The sequence below is a fragment of the Melanotaenia boesemani genome, chromosome 1 (assembly GCF_017639745.1).
Source record: "Melanotaenia boesemani isolate fMelBoe1 chromosome 1, fMelBoe1.pri, whole genome shotgun sequence".
Taxonomy (NCBI): Eukaryota; Metazoa; Chordata; class Actinopteri; order Atheriniformes; family Melanotaeniidae; genus Melanotaenia; species Melanotaenia boesemani.
In genome coordinates, this window is record NC_055682.1 from 27,064,891 (window position 1) to 27,082,657 (window position 17,767).

At 38.0% G+C, this 17,767-nt stretch overlaps 1 protein-coding gene across 1 annotated transcript; it reads left to right on the top strand.

Moving 5' to 3' along the window:
* Positions 1-13,494: 13,494 nt before the first annotated feature.
* On the top strand, positions 13,495-15,940 carry LOC121641208 (regulator of G-protein signaling 9-binding protein). The gene has a single exon (XM_041987216.1). It carries the CDS (start codon positions 14,257-14,259, stop codon positions 14,992-14,994), a length of 738 nt encoding a protein of 245 aa, XP_041843150.1. The 5' UTR covers positions 13,495-14,256; the 3' UTR covers positions 14,995-15,940.
* The last annotated feature ends 1,827 nt before the right edge of the window (positions 15,941-17,767 follow it).

Consider the following 17,767-nt stretch of genomic DNA (forward strand, 5'->3'; position numbering starts at 1 on the left):
TCGAAGGTGCTGTTGGTTAAATCACGCACAAAGGTCTATTCAGGTTCAGTGGGCACGTGACTAGGAGCCCAGAGAACCAGGATGCTCCTGGTCTTACCCAATAAATATAGTGTCTATGTATGTTTATCTAATTAATTGCAATAAAAAAAAATGCATTAATCCTGATGACCCTCAATAGAAAGGAGGAATAGAAAGAGACTAAGTGAAACAAAATGTAAACATATAAAGATACAAAGTTTTATGTAACTTAAAATGGCCAGAGAAAAGGAAAATTACTTAAATAAAACACAAAATAACAAAAGAGTGAAGCAAAAAGATTTTAAATGGGCTATAATATTAGGAAAATGAAAGCATTTCATAAAGACACAACTATGACATACAATGACCAAAGTAGGACAAAATAATGTGAAAATTAAAATAACTATAGATATATAGAGATATATATAGAGCACAGAATTGGCATAAGGATGAGAATTTATAATTTGAGTTATTTTATTTCTCTGCTAGTCTGTCTTTCAAAAGATACAAAGTTTTTCTTTTTATTTTAGGGATCTGATTATTCATGATGTGGTCATAAGTTAAAAGCAGTGGACAACAATCTCCCATTTAACTACAGGACAGAAAAGCTCATCTACATTTTGTTAAAAGGAACTGTTTTCTGTACACAAATTTATATATGTATAAAAATAATTTCCCTTTGGAATAAATAAAGTATTTTTCATTTCATGTTTTCATTTTGTTTCATTCCAATATACATGACTGGATGCACTGCATGAATGGGCATGGTTCTACTTCACAGCATCCAGCCAAATGAGACTTCATAAAAAGGAATTACATTTAATTACATTTGTGACTTTCTGTGATTTATTCGTCTCAACTGAAATGTATTAAGGGAGCATGTAATTATTTTGTGTCTTTCATTTTAAAGTGTATTATACTCACAACTGCAGTTAATTTTTGCTTCTCTTTCATTTGTGTGTTGAGAACGCATTTCTACACTCATTTCCATCATTGTAAAGCCTGAATCGATCCTTTTAAAATCACTCCTCACTTTAACTTTTTTTTTTTATCTTGAAATGGTGCAGAAAATACCAGGGATGAATTTTAAAAAAGAGGCATTCTGACAACCCAGTGGCTCTCTTAAAACAAACTAAATGAATTCTCAGGAGTTTGTTGCTGCGACTGTCACTTTGAATGTCTACTACAACAAAAATTCAAGCATGAGTAATTTAACGAAGCAGAAAACTGTTTCTACAACGCCTGCTGCAAGTTTAAACTTTAATGTATGTTACATTTTTGGCCCAGTCTGTGGTGCCACGATACTGCAGGTATTTTAGAATACACATTAAGTGCAGCCAAAGAGAAGTACATGGACTGACTCAGTGAAATATTTAGGTTGGCCCAAACCAGATTTGTGGCGGTCAGCTGGGGACAGATGCCCACCTGACACCCTGAGTAGGGAGCAGCAGGACCTTCCTGGCAGTAGTCTCTGCCATCACGTGTCTCCCAAGAGTAGATTACAAAGCCAAGACAAAGCAGCTTGGCTGCTGCCTGCCTTGTGTCTGCAGCTGCGCAGTGAAAGCTCAGAGCTTCTACCCTCTCCTGTTCTGGTTCAGAGCCAGTATCAGCTGTCTGTTTTAGACGGAGGGAGAGAAAAAATACCCAGCAATCCTCTAAAGCAGCTTAAAGGCTGAATCTGGGGACTGAAGCCCTTTCCATTTCCAGAGCTGCTTCTCCCTCCATTACGGCTAAATGAGCATCTGAGTGATGGCCAAAGGAGCAGCCACAGTGGCTGTGTGTAAATTGTGTGATGCATCCTCCCTAGGCTTTTCCTATCTGATATACATCCCCAAAAACATCTGGACTGGACCAGAAAAGGCACAACAAACTGAATAATGACTGAGAGAAGCAGAGTAGTTTAATTTTAACCCCTGATGTAAGCAGGAGTCTTGTATCTGATTAAATAATAAATGCTAAGTGCTCATGCAACAAATACAATCTCCTTCTTGGGGCCTTGGTTTCTCTGTACAATATTTTGGTGCACTCCCCTTTACCACCTTTTGTTGGCATGCAAGCTTTTGGAGTGAAACGAAGTGAAACAAAGCTGAGTATAGAGCAGAGTGGTTTGGAGTGACCATGTGATATCGCCTTAGTTTGTCCCCTTGTCAGTGTGTGTGTGTGTGTGAGGTGCTGCTGGAATAAAAGGGGAAAAGCTGATGCTTGGCTCAGCTTATGTCAGAGTGGAACAAAAAATGTAGAGACAGTAAACACAAGCAAGACAAGAACAAAATGTGAAGTTCCTTATGAGGTAGCACAACTCCAACATTACTTTCACTTGCAGAGACAGAACAAACTCCTACCTGGGTAGTGTCATGTGCTGAAAGTCTGATAAATACATTAGAATGGATACAGTTAGATTTTTACGGATGTTTAAAGTTTGAGTTGTCATAACCCAAATTATTAACGCATCTAGACAACACAAAGCGACAAACACCCACTCATGGTCACACTCACTTATAAGAAGAATTTAGTATTGCCAATTAACTGACATGTATGTTTTTAGACTGTGGGATGAAGCTAGAGCAACTGGAGAGAACCCATACATGCATGGGGAGAACATACAAACTCCACACAGTGAGATGTTTGTTGAGTTGCAGACCAGAAACCTTCGTGCTGTAAGATGACAGTGCTAACCACCACACCACCACACATTCTTAAGCTCACACTTTGTAACATGACAACCTTAAAACTTTGCGTTCCTGACTTGTTTGATGGCGTGCTGACATTTGTGTACATTATTTTGGAGGCGTTGCTGCCTAGTGTGATGTTGCAACTGAATTTCACTTTATGCAACGCATCACATGCTAGCAAGCAAATAGCAACTGCTGGATGATTCAGAAGAAACAAAAGAGGACTTTGTCAGAGAAAGAGAGGAAAAGAAACAGACAGAGACAGAGCAAGAGATCAAACCAGAGTCAACATAGAACTGATTCAATACTGTCTGGAGAGATGACACAGTAAAAGCAAGATGAATGCAGTATTCTCTGTCAGAGACAGCAGACAGATTTTCTTGCTTTTTATACAACTTTTACCTGTTGTGCTGGGTCCCAGTCAACACTCTCTGATACTGATGTAGGATTTCTTTAACCTGAAAAGAAGCTTTAGTGACTGTTGTTACTTTTGGGCAGAGCCACAATTGAGTTTCTCCTCAGTCTTTACCTTAAACTAATCCAGTGTATCACAGACTATTTTTTACCTGTGATAAGTAGTTATTACTTTTCTGAAAATACAAAACAATTTCTTTAAAAACCATGCATACCAATTCCTCACAGCTTTTGCCTGCACATCCTTACCTTGCAAAGGTTAGGGTTGTATTGTACGGAAAAACACAGACAGGCTTGTGCCATATTTTTCTCTTTGGAGGTGACAAAAAATGGCCTCTAAATTCTTCAAAACAAAAATGCTTCATTTAAATGTCTTTGGTATTTTGAGTTCAGCACAGGTTTATATCCAAACTCTGACTGGTTCACTTCAGGACATTTAATGAGTTTAGCTTAAGCCACTTCTGTGCTTTCTTGGGTAAATACTTTGCATCTTTGTCTTGCTAAAATGTTAACCTTTATCCCAGTCTGGGATCCTGATCTTTTGTCACTTATGTTGTAAATCTGCATGCTTTACCAGATCTGTGACTGACAGAATCCCAGATCTTGTCTCAAAGATCTGATCTCTTAATCATATGATTTGTTTTTTGCTGATATTAACTCAATTGTGAAACGTTATACAAACCAAATTTCCAGAAACTCTTCACTGACCAACTTAATTGAGAAAACATGACACAAAAGAAACAGAAAAATTTATAGATTATATGTTACACTGTCAATCAGGAGGCTTTTTTTGTGACAGGTGAGAATGTCAGGACTGGGTATAAAGAAGCATGCATCAAAGCAAGGATGGGTTGTGGATCACCACTTTATGCCAGAGCTGGACAGAGAAATCCTAAATAAGATCCTATGTCAAGAAAGGCGGTGGAGGTGAGGACCCAAATGCAGACAGTAAGGCAGGAGGCAGAATGATGCTGTTGACCAAGGTTTATTCTGAACTCAAAACAGGAACTGATCTAACAAGCCAGGAACAGAAAACAGAGCACATGAGGGAAAACTACAAACTGAACTAAACATGACAAAACCCAAAAACCCAAACCATGATCTTAAAACAGAAACTAAACATGACAAAAACCAGAACTATAAACCAAAACCATAACTAAAAAACGACATACATGATCATGACGCAAACACAGCCCATGATCATGACATCCAAAGAAAAAAATCTCAATGTAAGATAGCAAAGAACCTTGGTCTTTTAACATCAACAGTGCACTACAATGTGAAAAGATTCAGCGAATCAGAGGAATTCCTCTGTATGTGGGTGTATCAGTCTTTATTGCATAGATGGCTTGTGCAAGAAATACTGATGCAGAGGCCTACTTTAATATAGAAGTTTTTGGAAAGAAATATGCTACTGCCAAGGTTTTCCCCCCAGGGGCCCATGCATTTCAGAAGGACACTGCTAGACCTCATTCTACATGACTTCCAACAGAGTGTGTCCTGAAAATTTATAGCTCATCATAAAGAAGACAATCAAGCAACGATGACAACGAACTGCTGGGAAACTGACATATTGCAACTGGTAGGAATGAACATCTATTTCTCTTGCAAAACTTCAACATTTAACATCTAAACTGGTTAAAGCTATATTAAACAAGATGTGACTGAATTACATTTTGTTATATTTGAGTGCTCTTGAATTTGACCCATTCAATGGGACATTTAATTGCACTTGTCTTTTACACTTTTGCATCAAATCTCTCAAACTTTTCCCCCTTTCTGTTTATATATAATGTTGCATTTATAAATCTGAATTTATGAATTTGCAGATGGCATTGAGATCAAAAACCATATGACCTGATGCTTTTAAAAGTCTAATTCTGCTAATGCACATCCAGCCCAACTGATCTCATCAGGGTTTCTGTACACGCAATAATCTGTCTCAAATATCCAAGAACCCCGTACAGACTCAAATCCTCCTTCTGACACACAAACCTAAGTGAGATAGCTAAAGCTTTGACAACTGACAAAGTTATTCTCGGTGACATGGAGATTGACCAAGATGGAACAGCCTTGGACATTATAAAGGCTTATCTCTGCTGTGTTGCCTCACACTCACAAATCAAACCTAGAAGCCTTTTAGAGGGGATTTTCTGAGGACAATCTGCTGGCTTTTCTAAAAGTAAAAGAGTAAAGTAGGCCAGGGCATAGACCCTATGCCCTCTTGACAGTGACGCGTCCTTGTATGCACGGTTGCAGTTGGCACATGCAGAAACAACATAGGCATGTAATAAGTGTAATAAGTAATAAACAACATTGTTAAAATAGCGTAATTTATTCATTATATTAATTATACAAAGCTCCCAAAGTATGGTGTTGTGATGGAGTTCTTTTAAGAGCCTGGTGAATGACATCTTTTTTAGTGCACTTGTTTCCTCAATTCAGTGCATTGATCTATTTTTTGCAAAAAGGCAGAGGCACAATGGATTACATTAAAGCTTCAGAGAGAGGAGCCAATGAACAAACAAGTACCTCCTTCACACATAGGAGCATAGGATGACAAGATGGGCAAATGCTACTGTAAGAAGTGGAGAGTGAAAAGAGGTGTGTGTTTGAATGGTAGCTCATATAAAATAAATATTTTGAGACTGATTCAAAATTGCAAAGAGCAAAGAAAATGGTATGCATCTTAGCCTCTTGTGTCATTATTTAACCATATTGATTTTCATGAAGCTCACCTCTTATGGTTTACCTTGATGTGATGGGATTAGGGCTAAGCTTTGACCGAACAGATGTCATGGATCTTTGCAGCTCATCTCAGTTTGGCATGGAAGCCATACTATGTTCTGTAGAACATTAAGGAGGCTTACTCCAATCTACTTAAAAGAAATGTATTCATGCTCAAATACAAGCCAGATTGTTACAATTCCTGGTCACAGAGGTCTCAGCTATTTTTCTGTGAGGCTGTAACTTAAAAGCTTTAAAGGAAATGCACCTCTGACTTGCCATCTGATGGCGAATTGGACAAAAAGATCAATAGCAATCTGATGTGTGTCTGTTAAGACTACAGCTCTGCAGGAAGACTTGAAACAGGGAGGAACAGCAAGGCATGACCCAGTATCAAAATCTAAAACCGAGCACATCTAAAAATCACAACTTCTCAATTATCATATCTTCTGTTCAAACAATACCTAAGAGTAGAAAGCACACTTAATAATAAGTTAAATGATTAAGCTTTTCTTCTGTGCATTTATAAAGTGAATTTAGGATCATCACTGTAGCATTCAGCATGCTGTTTTCATAAGCAGAGGATGAGGAGTGCTGCTTTAGGATGGCAAAAAATATACTTTTTCTTTCTTTCCTTTTTTTTTTCCTTTTTGAATCATCACCTCACTTTGGTTTGCCTCCCCCACATGCATTCCACTGTGAAACCTGCCGTTGCTGAGAGCCGCATCATATTTGCTGCGATCAATGCAAAGTTTATAGCTTATGAATGCTTTTAGGGCAAGCTTAGCTTTCCTTTTCATAAAAGGTTGAGGGAGAAGACTGGGGTTCTGTGTGTGGATGTGTAAGTGTACTCGTATTGCATAAATTGAGATGGCAGAATCACACTGCTGGTACTTTGCTTCATTTGGGGAACAAAAAGTAGCACTCCACTTTCTAAATCCGTGAATTTTATATTTAGAATTTTGCTTTAAAAATATCAGCATTTATAATATGTTTTCTGCAATGCAAACAACTGTGTGCACGAGGGTGTTAAAGTCAAAGTTGAGTAGAGAGCATAGACCTTCATGAATGAGTGACTCACAGTTCACCCCAATACTGAACACAGTGTCATGTAAGAGAACACACAGTGGATGAAGTCTATCAATAATTCAACAAAACAGACTTCCTGGTTCTCTGCCCCACACCTCTCCTTTTCCTTTCCCTGCAGTATACTATGTTTCCTAAGTGACTGAATCTTCCTTATATTTCCACAAACATGTCTTTTCCTATTTGATTTGCCTGCTTCAATTACCAACACAGCCCTCCCAAACCACATAAAACAAGCTGCAGCTCACTTCCAAATCAACATCTGAGGCCTAAGAGATCTTTGGCTTCTAAGAGATTTCTCTTTACATTACTAACAAGACTTCCAGTCAGCTTTCCATGATCATGTATGATTAGAGCTACACAGAAGACTAATCCTGTTGTAGATATGTAATGCTAGGAGGTCAAACCTGGAGGAGTGAGGTGAGTGATGTTTTAATGGATTCTGGGAAACAACATTTTGACAGCACAGTCACACAGTGGTTTGTTTTTGCTGCCTTATAGAACTATGTCCGGTGTCTTTTTTGCTAGTTGTATTTTTAACTAACTGCCTATTTTATTGTCTTTTATTTTAAGTTTACTTTATTTTATTTTAATATAGCACTTAGTTTTATTATCTACCTCAGTCTTTTTATGCACTTGATAAACTAGAAGCACTCAGAGAATGCGGACCTCTGCCATGCCATTGCAATTTTTTTTTGCCAGTGATGGTGGCAAAAATTATTCCTTTTTCCCCAATAGTAAAGAATCTTCGAAAAAATTCCTGGATCAAGACGGTGATCCAGGACACCCCCAATAACTAATCGCTTTGTTCCTTATTCAGAGTTTTGATACTGGATTTGTTTCTGGATGTTTTCTTCTTCTTCTTCTTCTTCTTCTTCTTCTTCTTCTTCTTCTTCTTCTTCTTCTTCTTATTATTATTATTATTATTATTATTATTATAATCATCATCATTATCAAATTAGTGTAATATTGCTCATATGTTTAGTAGCAACAGATGACAAAAACAATATAAAACACTGTATGAGCCTTTTCTGCTTTAGACAGCAAACTTTCATGGCAGTCAGTGTGGAAGCTTTTTCCTTGGATTATCAAAAAGGCCTGGTGAGATTATTACAGAGGCTTCTAATGCATTTGCACAGAGGGTTATTGCACTTTGAGGCAAAATATGTTTATGTGTATCCTTTTTGCAGTGGCATCCCATGTAAAGTCTGTTGAGTACCAGCTGAACTAACAACATTGATTCCATATGATAAAAGAATAAGCCAGAGAAATGACAGCTCCCATTAAAAGATACATTAGAGAGCATTACACTGCTAATCCCAAAACCTGTAGGAGCCTGCTAATCTGGATTATAGTTAATATTATATTATGGCAAGAGTTGTCAACCTCCCTACCCTCCCCTCAAAAATAACTTTCTTCTTTTTAGATTTTCTCTCCATCTTAACCTCTTGAACCTCTGGATTTGTTTGTTCATCTTTGTGCTAATGTCATAACATGTTTCAGCCAAGCATACATAATACATCGCTGTGCTTTAAGAAAAAGAGTTATTATATTTTTTTATATATATGGATTAACAGATTGAGTCAGCTAAGGACACAAACTTAGGTATACAAACAAAGAGTACATAGTTTAACAACTAATGTACTGATTATGCCAATTAAAGAGGTCATCTAATGCAAAAAGTAAAGGAAAATCTATAACAGCAAACAGCCAATAATATATTTCTTTTATCAACAATTGTTTCTTTTGAACGGAGTGCATTCTTTCCTTTTTGATCCTTTCTGTTGGGAAAATTCTTCACAACACCACTGCAAAGCTAAACCTTCAACACAAGAACGACACAGAGCATTACTCAATGTATACAATTTTACTTGCAAGGAGTGTACACACCATACAAGTATGATACACACTGAATTGTTTGACACATCACAAGACGTTATAAAGGGAGGTTCATGAATTCCTGCCCTCAAATATCAAACACTTCAGAATTACACAAGTCTCAGGTTGCAGCATTTTTCACTAAAGATAAGACATGAAAAATAGGAGGCAAGGGTAGGTTAATGTCTGGCCTCCTCCTGGTACAATCACGTCCTTTCATCTCGTCCATGGCCTTGACTTTCTGTTTCTTCGGCCTCAAGCATAAAACCAGCACACATGCACAAAGAATGCTGCAGAGCACATTTCCTAAATCTTAATACTTAAAACATAATGATTGGTAAAAAGTATAATAAATCATACATTATAATAGTAAAACATAATGATAATGTACATGATTTTTCTTACACTTTCCTTTTTTGATTGTCTTGCTTTAATCACTGCTGCACAAACACACTTAATTGATAACAAGAAAAACTTACATCTGGTGGCTTTATGACTTTTATACCATTCTCGAATGTAAATAGTTTGATTAAATATTATCACCCACACAGGCAATTGGCAAGATGATGCTGTAAGAATGCTGCATTATGATCATGAACATGGTAGTGTTCAGGGTTGTAATTAGTGGGGTGCTAAGGGGAACTCAGCGCCTCTGAAAAGCAAGATGAGCTCTTCTGAGCTCTAAAAATAGTCAAATTTAAGGTTACATTTCTTTTTTTCCACCTAAGGTTCCTGATTTTTCTTAAATTTAAATACAAGTATTAACTGATGAGACCTGTATGTATTCCCTAATTCATCACTGTGGACAGCAGCAGCGTTATTTATTTGTTGTGTATTGTGGGCTGCCCAAACAGTGACTACTTTATTTGCTGCTCTTGTTTTGGGTAGTTAAAAGAACTTTCTTTATATGAGATGCTTCTGATTTTTTTCAGCTGCATACAGTTGTAGCACAATGTTTTGGAAATAACCCTGTTTTTGACTCCACTGCTAATATACTGTTAATGCAGGTGCACATGACATGTGAAGGTGTGAAGGGAGAATGTTTACATCCAAAAATAGAGATGGGTCCTCAAAAATTAAATGAAATCTGCTCAGCAGTTCCCCTGTGACAGCTCAACCCGTCACAGGGGAACAACAGTGACCTAAATAACAGTGCCAAGATGGTTGCTGAGGTGGTTATAGAACAATTCTGTCTTTAAGTGGCCAAGCCAAAGACCAGATTAAAACTCCAAATAATACTTCTAGGCAGACTTATAAAATATCAGTAAACATGCACACACCTTCCATCGAACCTGAGGATATGCCCAGTCTGGGATAAACTGCTTGTCAAAGGGGCAGAGCACCAGATTAATAGTCTGCTTATTATTTTTATTATTATTCTTTAATTATAAGAGATTTAACTTTCAAAAACTTTAAAAACTAACAAATTAATTTTGTCATTGTGAATTACTGATTGCAAAGACAAAAACTGACAGCTAAATAAATTTTAAATTGTGCATGAAATAAGAAGCATATAAAGACCTTTAATAAAATCTCTGAATATCATTTCCTGCTCAATGTATTTTAACCAAAATAATTTCCCTACGCAAAACAGAATACCCTTCAATGTCAAAGACACAGAAAGCGTTATTTCCATACATTATGCTGCTCATCCAATCAATTGTGATGTCATTGCTGTTGAATTTTTAGCACCACAAGCTAACATGACAAACAGCACAGGAGCTTGATGATTGGCCAGTTTTAATGAGCCCGGTTCGCTAACCATCGTTCTTAGGTTGTATTTAAGAATATATTTAAGAAAATCTTGAGTAAGATTCACAAACTTGGTCATAGGCCGAAAAACTGTTTGTATCTTCCCTCTTAAATTGGTGAATGCCAATCTCTTGTAAGTTAAAAAGATGTGACAGATAGCCCTACTTTGCATAGGTAAAAGCCCAAAAATAACCATAAAACTGTTGTAGTTAATTTTCATTATTAAACACGACATTCAGCAGGTGGATCTGGGAGTCACTAAGATAAAAATTTATGGAGTGATTTTATTTGGGTTGAGGGAACAAATCTTTTTAAAGTGCTGTAATACACGTGTGTGCAGTCTATTGTACCAATGTTGTTAGGAAGACCAGCGATGAAATAAAATTCAGTCTTGACTGTGATTTGTTCTCGAATGAATAAAATATAATCTACTTTAATTTTATCCTGAAGGAAATATAATCTGATATCTCAATCTACAATATCTTGCTATCTTTTTTTAATAACAAAATAATTAGTAAATTACCAAGTAACTTTAAAAGTCTGTAAAAAAAACATAGTTATAATTCTATTATAGTATTTTAATAAACTGAACAGCTGAACACAAAACAAGATCTGATTTTGTTCAAGGATGTTGGCACTCAGATGTTAGTTTTCTTAGATAGGAAGTAATTAAGTATTTTCTTTATTTATATAGCACTTTTCGAGCACAGCTGCAGCTGAAAGTGCTACAGATAAAGGAAGAGATGAAAATTTTTGGCAATGTGACTAAAAGTAGGACTCATAAACAAAAGTATTCATAATAACGATTGGTGCATTAGGCCTTCTATTAACAAATTATATTTTATTGTATTATTATATTATTATATATCAGATATTTTATTATAATTTTTTTGTAGTGTTTAAAACATGATTGTTTTGAGGTAACTTCTTAACTATGCTACTGGACTTGGTAATTAACCTACAGTCTGTAGGATAGTCTGTTGGATCCATTTATTTGTATCAGGTGTGTTGGAGCACAGAAACATCTAAACCCTGCAGATCTGCGGCTCTCTAGGACTTGCCTACTCCTAATCTAGTAATAGTGGTTTTTAAAACTTGAGCCACACAACAGAGACTTAATAAAGAATCAGCAGCTGCTTCAAAGGAGCTGGAAGAACAGAAAATGTATGCTAATTATTCAAATATTCTCTATTTATTGCTTTTTCTGTGATATTAACTAATACATTTTTATGGGATAATTTAAAAAATTATCATAACTTTACTTTCAGTGCATCAGGGAGTTGTGTAATATTAAAATTATCAGTGCAAACTAAATTAAATGAAACACACACACAAACAACAAAGTTTAGGAATTACTCTACAAGAGCATATTTTGCACTACTCTCCATCATGACTGTTAAGTACTGCGGTTCTTTAGTAATGCTTAACTTACCTTTGTTTAAGCATTTGGCATGTAGAAATCCCAGATCCTTGATTGCATTAACATTATTGTGAATGAAGAAACATAAACATTTTAATGTGTTTTCTTTGAGACTGCATTGACTAAATAAAATCCAATCGAAATAAAAGAAAGAAAAAGAAATTTTTTTTTAGGAACTGCTCATCTTTTCTGGAGTTAGTGTAATATCATTAATGTCAAGTGAGCTTCCCTGTTACTTGCTTGTGTAACAGCACACCACAGAAAGCCTTGGCACAGGAAATCAAAACTCAGGCTTTCCATGATGTGTTCACTCTGAGCCTGTCAGACCACAGCATGTCTGAGTCATCCCCAACACTTGAATCCAACAGATAAGCTTATCATCAATCTCATTATAGGAAACAAGACAAACAGACACTTTGTTCTGTTAAGAGTACTGTGTAAAGACCAGGAAGATGGGATTGAACAGATTTACTGTAAATTCCTAAATTTGGAGTAGTTTACAGGTCAGAGGTCCTGTTTGTTGGGGAGAAAATTGATGTGACTGAATTCCCAACAATGAAGCATTTAAATAACTTGCAAAACATTGTCAGCTAAAAACAGAAAGTGAGATTTTAGAATATGTTACATCTTCACTTAATGCAAAACTTTTCACTGGTATTTTGTATGAGAAAATATATAAGACTACATTAAACATCCACAAAGAATTGATCATATAAGCTATATTTAAAAGAGAGAGAGAAAAAAAAACATCTACAAGGATGCCTTCTTGAGCTATCATTTCAAGTTGCCTCACTATAAATTCACAAATGTCTAATTTGACCACTGAATGCATCTGGTAACAGCACTGCAGCTCAGTCATACAATTATAACTGTATAACTGACAAATGCTTACCAAAAGATGAGAGGTGATAATCTGACTCAGCTATTTGCTCTTAATCAGCTATTAATGTTACAGCCACCAGCCGTTTAAATTCAACATTTAATGACACTTGATCAATCTTATGCCTCAAATATGAGCAACATACATAGCATCTCAGAAAGTCATGTTAAACCCAACAGTGAGACTCATTCTTGCCTCCTCAAGGCTACCCCTTGCTTCAGTCCATTAGCTTGACAGTTGTTGGATCATTAGGCTGCATCTGCTTCAATAATTCAAAAAGAGCAAATCAGGCAAACACCACAGAGCTTTATCTGCCTCAGATCTCTCTCAGCACAGCAGGAGCTAAACTTAACAACACATTATTCAACCAATAATGCCTGCAACAGTTGGCATCCTCCTTGCGCATGGCAAGTTGATTCAGCAGACTTGCATCTAAATGACATCAATTTTATGAACAGCAATTCATTTTTGTTCAGTTTGATTCTGGTAATGTAGAGGACAACTTGTAAAAATTCATAAGACTGATGGTAAATAAGTTGCGGGGAGGTATATGAAGGATCTGTGACTGAGAAGCTTGAGAGACATCGCAGCTCTGCCCACTTAAACAGAGCAGCCAATGAGAGGACGCATTTAAAGCAGACGCCTTTGTGATCAAACCAATGTGAGTGAGGCTGCTTTGTTTTCCTGCTTGCCTCTGCTCTAGTCTCTGAATGGCTCTGTTTTGTGCGCACATGTGACCACTGAAGGCGCTTACTGGTATTTAAACATCATCGATTGGGTTCTGAAGTGGACAGCTCCCCACGCAGATATACGGCAGCAAAACCAAAACGCAAAAAGCTCGTTTGGCTTCTTGCTTTAGTCGCTTTGAAACCTTTTCTCCTTTTAAAAACGGATTTTTAAAATGTTTTAACCAGCTGCGCATTATTTTCAGCACCGATAGACTCATTTTGAGCCAGTGAGGAGGAAGGCATCGTTCTCTCCGCGCTAACGGCAGTGAGGCGGATGTTGGGGCACCTGTAGCTGAATCAGGATCGCAGTCTTTTTACAGCGGACGTTGGATTGTTTCACATCAGTTCGTATCCGTCCTACCGGAGAGAAGCTCCGGGGGCGTTTGATCTAATATCGGGGAGGCTCAAAGGTAACCTAAAGCCATTTAGGAAATGGAAGCATTCATTTCTAAGCTGTTCTTTGTGCCTGCTTGTGCTCAGGAGGAAACATGGATAGAGAGGAAATTTCTCTGACTGGTGCGTTGAGTGGATTTGTAGGACGCGCGGTGAGCTCTCGTGGAAACTAAACTGAGGGTGGGCACTGCACCACCGCTACCAATAGCTCGCCATTTCTCCCCAAGCTTCTTTTGTTTGTTATTTCACATTTTTTGACGAGGATATAGCTTTATCTTAAAATCAGTCATGGGGAAAGAGGAGTGCAAAACAATGCTGGACGCTTTGAACAAAGTCACAGCCTGTTACAGGCACCTTGTTATCGCCCTGGGAAGCACATCAGATTCCCAGAACCTGCGAGAGGAGCTGAAGAAGACCCGTAAAAAGGCCCAGGAGCTGGCGGTGGCCAACAGGACTAAACTGACCTCACTGCTGAAAGACAAGACCATCAGTACAGATGACCGGGCTGAGTATGAGCGCCTGTGGGTGCTGTTCTCTAGCAGCATGGAGCTTCTGGAAGTGGACATGAAAAGGTCCCTGGAGATAGCGCAGGATTTCCCTCTCAAGGTGCCGACGAGGCACCTTATCCAAACGGGGATGACCGGCAGCACCAGCACGGTGGCGGCTCGGGCCATGAGCGTGCAGAATATGAAATATGAGGCGGACAGCAACATCGACACAGCGGACCTCAAAGACCTGCAAACTGAGATCACCCAAGTGAGCCAGATGATGGAGGAGATGGAGATGAAGGTACAAGTGGCGCCGTGGGCCGTCGTTGCCAAACAGGAAGCAGGCGCCGAGCTCAAGTCCAACATGAGTGTAGGAAATTCCTCCGTGGGCGTCATCTCCATCTGCGAAGAGGAGCCCAAAGATGATGAAGGTGGAGGCACCAGGGAAGGTGGTTTTGCGTCAGTCGGGGCTGTGATTGTATTCGTTGTCATTATTGCAGTGGCCCTGGTTCTGGGATATTTGGTCGTCAATATGTAACCACCTTACCGCCCAACCTGATGGACATCCAGCGCGTCTGCCCACAAGAGCGCCGCCATGGAAAAGAACCGGCTGCTCCACGGGGAGAGAAAGAGAGGAAAGTGGGGGCACGAAGGGGTGAAAAACTGTTGGCACGCACAGTTAGTAATTTCTCTGGGATAGCCTATGTGAATGTATTTGGCGAAGTTGAGGAATCACTTGATCAGATGTACTAGGCAGTGTGTGTGTGTGTGTGTGTGTGAGAGAGAGAGAGAGAGCGAGAGAGAGAGAGAGGCAGAGATTGGGGGAGAATGGACATGGGCCCTAAAAAGTATTTTGAGGGGCAATAGGTCATGTATTTTTGGATGAGGGAAAACAAGTCAGAAATTACGTGACAGTGTCTGGCCATCAGGATGATATAAACAACACGTAATCCTAGTGGATTAGGGAAAAAGCTCAAGCGTAAATGTAGCCTGCGGTTAAGTATTCCCATTGACGTTCTGCTGATTGATGCTTTAAATTGATGTTTTCAATCCAGGGTAGTAAGATGTGTTGTTAAACACACAGGGGGCCCATCTAGTCTCAAAATTAGGTTTGTTCTATAGGTCCGTGGAAATTAATACAACAGCCAGTACAGTTAATCCATGCTCTTACAATCACACTAGTTGGATGTGATCAAATCTGCACTGTTCTACACTCCTGTTAGCACAGTTTTAATGCATCATAATAATCTGTACTGACAGATTGTTGTAGACCTGCTTCATATTTCATTGCATAAAATCTGTGTGTGCTTCAAGAGAGCCTTGGGACCTACAGTAAGAGAGTCCACCTCATTTAATAATGCACCTGATCACTGTAAGCCTGTTTTTTGTTCCTTTTCAGGGTTTTCTTGCAAAAAGTGTTGAATGTAAACATTGCATCTTATAGAAGGTTTGTACATACAGTCTATACTGCAGTGTCAGACAATGTACATACAACCAAGTATATTTATTATAATAAAACTTTGAAACACACTTGACATTGTGCTTGTAGTTTTGAAGACAGCTCTGTGGGTGCTGTACAAACCGTCAGCGACTTTAGTGTCAATTTTATTATATAATTCATAACTGCTTTTGATGTAAATCTAACATCATTAGATGTATGAAATGCTAGACCAAGTTTGGAAACACTACAAAGCCAAAGATCGTCTAATGTACTTAGAGGTATTTCAAGTAAGGGATTATTCTCAGGCTTAGCAACCTTAGTGTTAAATTAGTGTTAAAGGAGAGTGGCAGAGTTACTTTAGCTTCCTAATAGTTTTAGTTCTAAGAGTCTTTCAAGATATTTCTGGATTGGAACAAAGGTGAGGCTTATGGGACAGTTGTACTTGGCCACCATGCACATTGAGAGGATTGTGAGGGAAAATAGTCCAGAACAGTCTGCAATTAGACTCAAAATAGATTTTTCTAAACAAACATTGTGTTACCAGCTATGAACCTAACTTATCATGAGATATTCACCACACAAGTGACTGTATGTAGTATTTAACTGTTATTGATTTGTAATGGATGAACCATAACCCTAAGTTCTTAACATCAGTATAAGCAACCTGATCTACTGGCAGATTATATTTTAACCAAGTTGGTCCACAGGAAGAAAAAAAAGTTTTTACTAAGGAGCTCAATAATTGTACCATTACAATACTTTTCTAACACTATTTACTATTTTTGCTAACACTATCCTTACTGACATAAAACATCAACATCCACACACACTTTTTCTATCTGATGATGCTGGGCTGTCGTGTGTGTTTGCATGATGACATTCTTTAGCTGAGGGTTGATGTGGTCATTTATAGTGGATTTCAAATCAGCCTCTCATACCAGAGATCATAGAATTAAGGCTCAATGCATGTAACACTTTTACCAGTGCTTTATACTTTGCTCTTACTTGCACATGGTTGAGGGTAGGGACTTAAGACATATGGTTGAGGTTAGAAAAATCTACCTTGTGAGACATGTTAATGTTCACGCATCAGTCACCGACTGGATGTTGTAGATGTGGATAGTAAACCAGCTGCAGAAGAAGATTGTAACTTTCTTGATAACAAGTGTCTTTTAACTAATTTCCAAGGATGTAGAAAATGATGAAGTACCCCAGGGTAAAGCAGAGGCAAAACAGAGTGACCTCAGAATTAATAGGACCAGCAACTCTTTTATTTAATAACCAGTGCTGACTTGTTAACATAACTACACAGAAATCTGTTCAAGTGCTTTAACTAAAAGTCTTATAAAAGGTTTGTTTAAATGAGCACTTTATAAATGCACATTATCAGATCATCCCGCTCGGGGAAGTTCTCCAGTAACAATTAAACAAACCCCTGCCTTTTAAAGACGAGTCAGCTTTAGTTGCAGGCTGGATTTAGTAATCCTGAAGGATTAAATTTAAATACAACTATCCTCCTTTTCTAAGCAGAAATCTGAATCCTTGGGGTGGCAGTTCCATGCAAGGAACTCTTGACTAATCTGCAAGGAGACTGTAGCAGCTGTGCCATAAGTGAATTCTCAGTCTGCATCCTCCCTCAACCTTTCAGTTCATGTCAACTACGTAGTTCTTAAGCATTCTGACTGTATCTTGCATCTCATAGACACATAACCTGATAGAGATACAAAGTTGTTTGTACCTCTATAAGATACAAAGATTTGTCAACACCATTTCTGCTACATTAGGCTTCACCAGGGCCACATTTTGCCATGATGCCCAACAGACAGACTGTCAAACAGAAAACACCAGCTGCACTGTCATGGCATGTAAA

What these genes read in the sequence shown, in the direction of transcription:
- LOC121641208 (XM_041987216.1), top strand. Translation starts at nt 14,257, where the DNA reads ATGGGGAAAGAGGAGTGCAAAACAATGCTGGACGCTTTGAACAAAGTC.